Genomic DNA, 12,472 nt, shown 5'->3' with positions numbered 1-12,472 from the left:
GCAAATAAATACGATATGAATGTTTTTTATTATTATTTAGATTAGGCTCAAGTACTCATATACATATGTATGCATATAAGAGTCGTTTTGGCTTCACCACTAGTCTTCACCACTAGTCTTGCTCTTGATTGAACAGGTTGATATATTAAAAAGCAAGTTTAGATTCGAGGTTTTCTAATTTCAATTCGCTTTGTATGTTTCGAGTTTCAACGATAATATTTTCTAGAAAATGAGTAATTTTTTAAAAGTATTTTCTATAAAATTATCTCATTTTTTAATGTTGGTAGTAACCTTAAATGAGTTGAAAAACAATCTCCAAACTTCCCTTATTTAGCTTGCTGTGAGATAAAATTGTTTTCTAAAAACATTTAATGGAAAACAATTTCAAAAAATAAGTCATACTTTTTCTATTGACCAAAAATAGTTTTCCTTTGGCCTATTTTTTCTTATGCTACTAAACACTGAAAAAAAAAATTATCTTTATAGAAGGCTTTTCATCGAAGCAAATAGACATGAGTTAGATAAAAATGGTATGTATACTTCATGAAACAAATCGCAAAAGAGACATTTAACAAAAAAAAAAAAAAAATTCACAAAAGAGATAAGTCCGTGAGTGTCGTAAAAAATGAAGGATTTAACTTATCTCAAATATATTTTTTTCACTGAAATATTTTTTTTTTTTTTAATGAGAAATTATCACATTATCTACTAATTAAATAAAATGTGGAAATTAAATCCACTACTACTTACCATTGTATATTTAAAGCAAAAAAAAATATTCAATTAAAAAAATTACTGAAAGTAAGCCAAACTCAAAAATAAATCATATATTAGTTGCATATTTTAAGAATATACCAGATATGTGCAATTTACCCCCAAAAAATAATAATAAAGATTTGGATTTTATCTTCTAGTTTAAATAACTTGAATAAAGTAGATTTGATTTTTTTTTTCCTATTTAATATATGGATTAAAATGATTAATGATGGGTAAAACTATATATTCAGCCAATTTAAAATAATAATAAAATTGAATAGCATGAAAGACATGTCAGGGTGCACTTACTGTAGTAGCTTGCAATAGGTAAATGCAGTCAATGGACGTCAGGAAAGAGTAAGAGAGAGAGAAGGAGTTTCTCAAAAAAAAAAAAAGAGAGAGAAAGAGAGAAGGAAATAGAAATAGTCTGAGAAGAATAAAGAGGAAGAGAAGAGAGAGACGCAATGGTCTGGCAGTGTAAAAAAATAAAACGCGTTTTTGAACCTTTGGTAGAGTTTCCTTCCTTATCTCAATTATTAGAACAAGTAGGCCCATCAATTTACCATTGTGCAGGAAAAAAATGGATTCGATGTGTCGGCAGATGGAATTCCTGTGCAAATATAATCATCTCATCTGCCAGCCAACAGGGAATCTCTTGTGCAAACATCAAAGCACTGAAAGCATTAATCGCAGACCCTTTAAATACAGCTTTGTTTCGAAAAACCTATATTCTCCTCTCAATTTTCCTTCATTCATTCTTAAAACTACATTTTTAATATTTTTATAATACTTTCACAAAAAATTATTTGTAATAAGTTGAATAGTTGATACTGATTTTAATTAGAACGTACTATTAAAATTATCTTTTTCTTTTTCTAAAAATTTTATTTTTTTCTCATTAATATTAGCTAATAATAACTTATCACTTAAAAATTTATTATGAAAGTATTGTGAAAATATTGTAATAACATTTCTCGATTTTAATTATTTATTTTTTATTTTATTTTTCCCTTATTTCTATACTCTCTTTTTTCATCCATACATTTCTTTCTTTTTCTTTTTCTTTTTCACATACATATACCTCTTTTCTTTTTCTCTTATTTTCTCCTCCACATACGTATACTTCTTATCTCTATCTTCATTTTCATTTTTTGTTTCTACCTCCGGACATACCTTTAGCTCTCTCTTTCTTTCTCTTGTTGGGATAAATCGCCGTATATGCGTGAATTAAATTAAATATAACCCAGGCAATAAAAAAAATAGAAATCAACAGAAGCGATAAAAAAATCAACTAACAAGAACACCAAGAAATTATGTGGAAAACCCTCCAGTGTAGAGGGAAAAACCACAGGGCAAATCCGATCAATCTACTATAATAAAATAAAGATTACAACACTTAAGTTATACCCAAAACTTGAGTTCACAATAAATTGGAAAAATACAATAATATCTCTAGGAACAAATACAACATCACCACAAAACTTGGTAGCAAGTTCTTCCACTCTAAATACTTCAACTCTCTGTGATTGTAGCACCCAAATAATTATCCTAGAAAAAACCTTAATTTATCTTCCTTATGTGTTTTGAGTAAAAGAAAATTCACCTTTTTCTTTTTTCCCTTAGTGCCACACAAAGTACTAATCTTTTTCCTTCAGTCAGCTTCAAAACTGTGTTTCACTCTTCAGTCTCTCTCTGAATCTCTCTCTATATGTACCAAAGTGAAACCACATACATCAATGCTTTATATTAATTAAAGCTCTGCTGCCTACACTCCTATTCCTAATTGAATAGAAGTCTTTACACCAAGTTCACCTATTTCATGTTGAACAAGGATTCATTATATATGGGCTACGCTTCTTGGTGCAGCCGTGCACCCAAACTTCTCTTTCTTTCTCTCTCTCTCTTACTCACACACACACAGAGATCGCTGGTAAGAGAGTGTTAGTCTTAAATCAGTGTTCACGCATGCCGCCTTGTCCACTCCACCACCAATCATCCTCCTCACCACCATGGCTCAAATGAGTCAGATTTGCTTTGTTGTTGTTGTTGTTGTTGTTGTTGTTTTTTTTTTTTTTTTTTTTTTTTTTTTGATTGAGTTTAGACAGAGATGTTTGAGAGAGGGAAAATTCTAGAATGGTTGAGATGTTTGCAGTTAGCCATTGTGAACTTGAGTAAAATTGAATATTTTATTTGGTGGTTTGAATTTTTTATTATAGTTAATTGTTTTGCTCATGAACAGTAGGTTATTAGACCAAGACAGTGACTGTTCATTAGCAAACAATTCTTTGCTAATGACCAGTAATTTAGAAAGACTATTGGAGCACCATTTTATGGGTTTACTCTCTAAATTTTGGGTTTAGAGAGCTTGTTGGAGATGCTCTAACTCATCACTCATCACCCCGACACAATGCGTTTACATCAACAAAAATTTTAAGACACATTTATAAAATAATGGCGAAAATACACTTTTAGCCTCTACATTTTGACCTGATTTTCGTTTTGGTTCATATTTTAATTTTGCTACTATTCCAATCCCTACAAACAAAAAATCAATTCTATTTAATTTGGTCTTTATCGTCAACTCACTAACAAAAAATCATACGTGGCAAACGGAGAGCATTGGTGGCATGTTAAATGTTGACGTGACTAATAAAATAATAATAATAAATTTTATTTGATTTTAAAAAAATTAATGCCATGTCGACTCTACATGAGTTTCTAAATTAAAAAAAAAAAATTATCAATTTTAATCAAATAAAAAAGAGAAAAGCAAAATTAAAAACCAAAAAACACATTACTTGAGATCTGTGTTCACCTTGATCATGAACACATAAGAACAACAAACCCAGAATATTTAATCACAAGAATAAAAGAATAAAAACCCATAATATTCCAAAATTTGTACCCAAATTCTTCCACAAAAATCAATTATACATTCAACCAAAATTATTATCCTATTACAATATTTCTCATAACATAAATTTCCAACCAAATACACAAAATTTTAATCAAACAAATTTCTTCATCAATTTCCCAGCAACCAGCAATGCCTTATCATCAAATCCACAAAAATCATAAGCTAAAACTTCCAAATCAACCTTAGACCCACCCAAAAACTTCCAAATCCACAAAAATCATGCATACCTGTGTTCTAGATGAGCTCAAGACTCAACCTTTTTGGATCCTTGTGCTTTTCACTTTAGGTTCTCTCTTGGCTCTAAAACTTGTCTTGGTGAGTTAGAATCTAGACAAGCTCAAAGATGTCTTGGATTCTATTCAAGCCAAGTACGGCAAAACCCAGATCAAGAATGTTGTTATGGATTTCTCTGGTGATTTGTCTGAGGGGATTAAGAGGGTTAGTAAAGTTAGTGAAGCTATTGAAGGTTTAGATGTTAGGGTTTTGGCCAACAACGTTGGGGTATCGTACCCTTATGCCAGGTTTGAGAGCCACTACTTGAGGCTTTGCAGTGGGGACCGACCACCACCACCACCACCACCAATTTGGGCTTCACAAAAGCACATCACAACCACTGATCTAGGCTTCACTACAATACAACCATCGATCTGAGCTTCACATGTTGTATATATAGGTATATACAAGGATAGGTTGTAATAATGATGGTTGAGTTTGGAGAATATGGTTTCATAAAGTGAAAATTCAAGTTCTGGAATTTTCTAAGTGAAAATTTGAAATCTGAATTTTCTGGAATTTTCTAGAATTTTTTGCAAAATTTTCTGCAGAATCTTTGATAACCGTATTATGAAAAAATAACTAACTCTCCATACGTGCCTTTTCATGAAACATGCTTATGTTCACTTAAAAAAATAACTAACTCTCCATACGTGCCTTTTCATGAAACATGCTTATGTTCACTTAAAAAAATAACTAACTCTCTATACGTGCCTTTTCATGAAACATAACCCTATGAGTATAAATAGAGGCTTATGTTCTCTTGAAAAACTAACTTCACAAAAAGAAAAGTTGGAGAGAAACACAAGAAATCCTGTGGTCATTGTCCAGAATTGCTATCTGTAGAACCCAACATCTTGGTTGTATCCTGGAGACAAATTTGCGATAACCCTTTAGCAACAAAAATGTGGGGGACAAATATTGTCTAAGGAAAACGATATAGTGCCTCCAAGTTATCTACTTTCTTTTTGTCTTTCCTATTAATCTTGTTCTTCCATTATTACTTTGTGTAATATTCCCAACAATCTTAGACAATATTTCCTACAATGGAAGGAGCAAGTGATGTTTTAGCATTAAAGATGTTGAATCATGAGTTAATGAAATTGGATCGCTTTGATGGAACCAATTTCTCTTGATGGAAAGACAAGATGAAATTCCTACTTACTACACTAAAACTTTTCTATGTTTTGGACCCAAATTTGATGCCTTTTCCTCCTACGAGTGATGAAGATACTGATGAGATTAAGGCACAAAGAAAGAAACGGGAGGAAGATGAATTGACATGCAGAGGACACATTCTCAATACTCTTTCGGATCGTCTCTATGATCTCTACACATTAATGAAATCACCGAAGGAGATTTGGAATGCTTTGGAGGCAAAGTACAAAACTGAGAAAATAGGTACGAATAAGTTTATTATTCAAAAGTATTTTGATTATAAAATGCTTGATAATGTCTCAATTTTAGATCAAGTGCATGAGTTACAGATTTTGGTCAATAAACTCCGTGATTTGTCAATCAATATTCTTGAATCATTCCAAGTGGGTGCAATCATTGCGAAATTCCCACCAAATTGGAATAATTTCAGGAAGAAGCTTCTGCATATGTCGGAAGATCTCACTTTAAAACAATTCGAACAGCATCTTCGAATTGAAGAGGAAAGTCAGGTTAGAGATGTGACTAACACCGATTCTAAAGTGAATGTGAACAATGTGAGCAATGTTCAAAGTGGGAGTTCGAGTAAGACCAATAAGCACTTGAAAGTGAACAAAAGTGGGAGTGGTTTCAAAAAGAACAACTCCAAGAATCCCAACAAGGACAAGAAGAATCAAGCATGTTTCCATTGTGGAAGGAAAGGACATTACATTCGCAAATGTAAACTCTTAAAGAACAAGAAAAAGGATGAAGAAGGCAATGCCATTGAAACAAATGTCATTGAGGACATTGTTGCTATGGTAAGTGGCATACATATTGATATGATCACTAAACTTCATATGGCTATGATTGCAAATTCTTTTGATTGGTGGTTCGATTCAGATGCAACGGTGCATGTGTGCAACAACAAGGAGCAATACAAGACTTATGATGAGTCTTCCATAGAACAACAAGTGCTAATGGACAACCATAATAAAGCAAAGGTTCTTGGAAAGGGCACCGTTGAAGTGAAGATGAGTTCCGGCAAGATGATGATCTTGACCAATGTTTTTCATGTACCCAATATCAAGAAGAATCTTGTGTCTGCCAATTTGTTATGTAAGAGTGATGTAAAAGCTGTACTTGAATCGGACAAGTTAATCTTGTCCACGAATGGGATATTTGTAGGAAAGGGATATGCTATTGATGGCATGTACAAACTAAGTATTATTAATAAAGAAGTTTCTGGTTATGCTTATATTTTTGATTCTTCATATTTGTGACATGCTAGATTAGGACATTTAAATTTCAAATATTTGAAGTTTATATCAAAGCATGGTATGATTTCATATAAGCATGATGATGAAAAGAAATGTGAGATTTGTATTCAAGCAAAGATGACAAAGAAACCTTTTTCTAAGTCAGATAGAAATTCTATTATGCTTGAACTTGTATTTCTGATGTATGTGGATTGAATGGTGTATTAACTAGAGGAGGTAAAAGATACCTCATTACATTCATTGATGATTTCTCTAAATATACATATGTGTATTTAATGAGAAATAGAGATGAATCATTTGACATGTTCAAATGTTATAAAACTGAAGTAGAAAATCAAAAGGATAGGAAAATAAAGATCCTACGAAGCGATAGAGGTGGTGAATATTTTTCTAATGATTTTTCTACATTTTGTGAGGAACATGGTATAATAGACCAAAGTTCAGCCCCTTATACACCCAAAAAAAATGGTTTGGCTGAAAGGAAAAATAGGACTCTTGTAGACATGGTAAATGCCATGATCTTAAATGCAGAGCTCCCATTTAATTTATGGGGAGAGACATTGCTTACAACATGTCATATGCACAATAGAGTACCTTCCAAGAAAATTAAAGTATCTCCATATGAGTTATGGAATGGAAGGAAACCAAACCTTGATTATATCAAAGTGTAGGGGTGTTTAGCCTTTTATAGAGTGGTTGATCCTAAAAGAACAAAATTAGGATCAAGAACTATGAAAAGTGTGTTTGTAGGTTATGCTGAAAATTCAAAGGCATATAGATTATTAGACTTAAGCTCTAATATAGTGGTGGAATCAAAAGATGTTGAGTTTATTGAGGATAAATTCAATAAAGATTCCATGGATGCTTTGATACCTACTCAAACACATCAAGGTGACTCTAATCCTAATACTATTTTGAGTGGTACTAAAAGGATTGAAAGTGGTTCACCAAGTGAACAAAGAAAGAGTCAAAGGATAAGAAAAGTAAAAGATTTTGGTCCAGATTTCATTTCTTATCAAGTTCAATTGTACTTAATTGAAGGTAATAGACAAGTGGTCCTAAATAAAATACCCATAGTGTTTAACATAGAGGACGATCCTAAAACATTTGAGGAAGCTATGGCTTCTAGAGATTCAGCTTTCTGGAAAGAAGCTGTAAATGATGAAATGGACTCAATATTATCCAATAATACTTAGGTCCTAGTGGATCTATCTACTGGTTCTAAACCAATTGGTTGTAAATGGCTATTTAGAAGAAAATATAATACGAATGGATCAATTCAAACCTTTAAGCAGGGTTAGTGGCAAAAGGCTTTAAACAAATGGAAGGGGTAGACTATTTTGATACCTATGCACCAATGGCTAGGATCACGTCTATTTGTGTGTTGTTAGCACTTGCATCCATATATAAGTTGATTGGACATCAAATGGATGTTAAGACAGCTTTCCTAAATGGTGATCTTGATGAGGAAGTTTACATGGAACAACCTGAGGGTTTTGTACTTCCTAGAAATGAAAAGAAAGTTTGCAAGTTAGTCAAGTCTTTGTATGGCTTGAAACAAGCTCCAAAACAATGGCATGAGAAGTTTGATTTAGTAATTTTTTCAAATGGCTTTGTGCATAATAGTTCTAACAAATGTATGTATTCCAAATTCACAAAGGAATATGGAGTCATTGTATGCCTTTATATGGATAATATGCTCATATTTGGTACGAATATGAAAGGTGTATGTGAAACCAAAAAGTATCTTTCTTCTATATTTCAAATGAAAGATTTAAATGAAGTAGATACTATTTTGGGAATCAAAGTGAAGGCTATCCTCGAGATGTCCTCCCCGAAGACGATCAAGGAAGTGAAATCTGCCACAGGGAGAGTGGTGGCCCTCAACAGATTTGTCTCAAAAGAAACGAACAAATGCCTTCCTTTCTTCAAGACCCTAAAACGAGCTTTTTTCAGGACGGATGAAGGCGAGACGGCATTTCAGGAGCTAAAGCGCTACTTAGGCAACCCCCCACTCCTAAGTCCATCCAAGGAGGGGGAAGACTTGTTCCTCTACTTAGCAGTATTTGCAACTGCAGTCAGCGCGACCCTGATCAGGGAAGAAAACAAAGTACAACTCCCGGTATATTACAACAGCCAAGCCTTTCAAGGAGCTAAAGCTCGATATTTGAGAATAGAAAAAATTACTTTCGCCCTGATCATAGCCTTAAGAAAACTTCGTCCATACATTCAGGCTAATCCGATCATAGTGATGACGGACCAGTCCATTAAGAAAGCAATGAATAAACCCGAGGTAGCCGGACAGATGGTACAGTGGGCCATTGAGCTTAGCCAGTTTGATGTACAATATCACCCCCGGACGGCCATAAAGGCCTAGGCCCTGGTAGACTTCATAGCAGAATTCACCGCTCCAGAGCATGAAGACAACCAGGAAGAACTCTAGATGATCCACACAGATGGATCATCCACTCAGAAGAAAGGTGGAGCAGGCGTCGTCATCACCTCCCCTGAAGAAGACGTTTTGAAGTATGGAGTCAAGCTCAGATTTCCAGTGACCAATAACGAAGCAGAATACGAGGCTATCTTGACAGGGCTAAGAATGGCTTAGACACTTGGAGCTAGAAACATTTTGCTCTGGAGTGACTCACAACTCGTCATAGGGCAGGTCAAGGGAGATTTTGAAGCAAAGGAGACAAGAATGCAGAAGTACCTCAAGTTGACGAATCAATTAGTGAGCAATTTTGATCATGTTGAGTTTGCTCAGATCCCACGAGATCAAAATGCTGAAGCCGACGAAGTGGCCCGGAGCATATCAGCAGGTGATCAGGAAAAGGTGGCCGGTTGGAAACTAGAAGAACAAAACTCCCCCAGTATCGAAGAATTCCAAACCTTCCCTGTGCATACTCACTCTGGATGGACAAGCCCCATTCTATCCTATCTTAAAGATGGACGATTACCACCAAATCTCGAGGAAGCCAAGAAAATCCAGAAACAAGCAGCCTGGTTCACGGTGCTAAATGACAAACTTTACAATAGAGGCTTCTCCCAGCCTTACTTGAGGTGTATTGAAGAGGAAGAAGCCAAGTATGTCCTGGAAGTGGTGCATGGGGGAGTTTGCAGCGATCACTCTAAACCAAAGTCCCTCGTCGGAAAAATTATGAGGACAAGTTACTTCTAGCCCTCGATGTAGCAAGATGCAGCAGAGTTCGTCAAGAGATGTGACCGTTGCCAAAGGTATGGAAATGTCCAACGAGTCCCAGGAGAGAAAATGACGACCATTTCTTCACCTTGGCTATTTGCACAGTGGGGGATCGACATTATGAGCCCCCTACCACAAGGGAAGAGACAAGTGAGGTTCTTACTCGTCGCAATCGACTACGTCATGAAATGGATAAAAACGGAAGCACTGGCAACAATCACAGAAACAAAGGTACAAAATTTTGTATGGAAAAATATTGTGTGTAGATTCGGGATCCTAAGGACGATAATCTCAGACAATGGTCGTCAGTTCGATAGTCATGAATTCAGGTCGTTTTGCTCGAGCCTGGGCATCAAGAACAGATACTCATCCCCAGGACATCTTCAAGCCAATGGACAGACGGAAGTAACAAACCAAACCTTACTCAAGATCATCAAGGCTCGGCTAGTAGGGGCAAAGGGAGCATGGCCCGAAGAGTTACCAGGAGTTCTATGGGCGTACAAGACGACAGCACAAACCCCAACAGGAGAAACACCCTTCAACCTGACTTATGGCACAGAAGCAGTCATCCTAGTTGAAGTAAGACTCACCAGCCTCAGGAGGGAGTTCTTCGACGAACAGAGCAATGACGATCAACTGAAACTAAACATGGACTGTTTGGACGAAGTTATAGACCAAGCCTCTCAAAGAATGACCAAGTATCAACAGAAGGTGGCCGAGTACTACAACTAAAGGGTAAAACATGGACTGTTTGGACGAAGTTATAGACCAAGCCTCTCAAAGAATGACCAAGTATCAACAGAAGGTGGCCGAGTACTACAACTAAAGGGTAAAACTCAAAAGATTCAACATCGGGGACCTCGTCCTTCGAAAAGTAACTCCCACAACGAAGGACCCAGCACAAGGCAAATTATGACCATTCTAGGAAGGACCCTACAAAGTCGTCCACTATTCTCGCTGAGGGAGTTACCACCTGGAGGATTTGGACAGAAGCAAGCTACCTCGTCCATGGAATGTTGAGTACCTAAAGAGATATTACGAATAGGAACCGTAGTCCAATTGTATGCATGATCTCATACTTTTTAATACAAATCAAATAAGCATATTATTCAGCAATCCATGTATTCTGGTTACCTCTCTCCTTCTCAAACTATGACCACCATCTGGAGGCAGAGACCTCGTCCAAATCAAAAGACGATAAGATTCCTTAAATGTATGTACATCGTCCAAGTCAAAAGATGATAAGATTCCTTTAATGGATGTACATCGTCCAAGTCAAAAGACGATAAGATTCCTTAAATGGATGTACATTGTCCAAATCAAAAGACGATAAGGTTCCTTAAATGGAAGTACATCGTCCAAATTAAAAGACGATAAGATTCCTTGCGTGGATGTACATTGTCCAAAACAAATGGTAAAACTCCTTAAAATGGATGCACGTGGTCCAAATCAAAGGTAATAAGATTCCTTAAATGGATGTACATTGTCCAAGTTAAAGATGATAAAATTTCTTAAATGTATGCACATCATCCAAATGAAGGGTTTCTTAAATAGATACACAAGGCAATACAAAGAGGTCGTCCTCTAACAACCTAGTTCACATTTGGGCAAATTTCTCTAAGTCCCTAAAAAGACGAAGATAAGAAAATATGCCAACAAAAATTTTTCTAAGTCCCCAAAGGGAGAAAAGGTACTTCCAAAGTTTTCTAAGTCCTCGAAGGGACAAAGGGTACATCCAAAGCAAACTATAGCAAACATGAAGTGCAAGCAAGATGTATGAACCAACCAGATGAATAAAGATAAACGCGTAGGCATATTATATAAAGTTGTAAATTGTTCAAAAAGCCTCAAAACAAGTAGGGCATCCAAATATAAGGTGTCTAGTAGCCCTAAAACATACAGGGCATTTTCAAAATAAAAAATAAAAAATTTCAAGGGGTAGCAGATTCAAGCTTGGGGAGCATTAACATCGTCCTTATCAGCCTGGGGAGGGTCCGCACCAGTAGATGCCGCAGTTTGGGCTACCTAGGCTGCCCCGTCCTCCTCAATCTCTTTAACAACAGCCTCAAAATTCAACTCCTCCAAATTTGTCCCTGGGCCATGCTTTATCAGATATCTCCTCAGTAGTTCGAAGCCTTTAAAATACCATTGAAACAGAATGGTGTTATACTAATCAATAGTTTGGAAAATGTTGACGGCCTTAGCCACGATAGCCTTCATCCTCTAACCAACTGATGCAAGGAGGTCGTCCTTTTGCTTTACTAGCTACTTCTCAGAATCCAGCTGCTCAGTCAAAACCTTGATTTGCTCCTAGGAAGTGTTGTGGGCATCCATAGCAACAATCAAGTCTTTTCGCAATCCCGAAGCTTTAGCCTCCAACGCCTCTACTTTCGAGTTGGCCACGACGGCCTTCTCGTCGTTTGCCAAATATTGGGTAGTGATGTGCATTGTTTCTCCCAATACCTGACAACAAAAAGTTTCATCATGACCAAAGTTAGCAGAGGCAGCTAAACATTTAAGGACTAAGCAAAAATGACAAAATAAGGAAGATTACCTGCACGAGTTTATGAACGTGACGGCTCACCATCTCGTGGGAGGGCACGTTTGAAATCTCCTTCATCTCCCCAGGAGTAAGGATCTCATTAGCACGATCCATGGCTGCCCCGACATCTTTCCAGACACTGAAGCCCATATTTTCTTTCCCTTTATCCCCTGTCTTTCGTTTCTTCGAAGGACGGACGACCTCCTCGATTGAAATGCCAGGAGAAGCAGCCTGACCTTCATCCAGATCCACGGCAGGGGTGGACGAACCTCTCTCCACCGTTTCTTTTTCTTTTTCTTTTTCCTTATCAGTGATTCTTAATCTCCTTTGGCCAATGTTGGAAAGGGGCTCGTTCTTCTTCCCCTTAATCT

General features: G+C 36.2%; 1 protein-coding gene across 1 annotated transcript; it reads left to right on the top strand.

Moving 5' to 3' along the window:
- The first annotated feature begins 9,058 nt into the window (after nt 1-9,058).
- LOC115965156 lies at nt 9,059-9,538 on the top strand. The gene has a single exon (XM_031084345.1). The coding sequence runs from the start codon at nt 9,059-9,061 to the stop codon at nt 9,536-9,538; it is 480 nt and encodes a 159-aa protein (XP_030940205.1).
- The last annotated feature ends 2,934 nt before the right edge of the window (nt 9,539-12,472 follow it).

The sequence above is a fragment of the Quercus lobata genome, chromosome 10 (assembly GCF_001633185.2).
Source record: "Quercus lobata isolate SW786 chromosome 10, ValleyOak3.0 Primary Assembly, whole genome shotgun sequence".
Lineage (NCBI taxonomy): Eukaryota > Viridiplantae > Streptophyta > Magnoliopsida > Fagales > Fagaceae > Quercus > Quercus lobata.
Note: the sequence above shows the minus strand (reverse complement) of the source record. Positions and strands in the feature narration are given on the sequence as shown.

What these genes read in the sequence shown, in the direction of transcription:
- LOC115965156 (XM_031084345.1), top strand. Translation starts at nt 9,059, where the DNA reads ATGCAGAAGTACCTCAAGTTGACGAATCAATTAGTGAGCAATTTTGAT.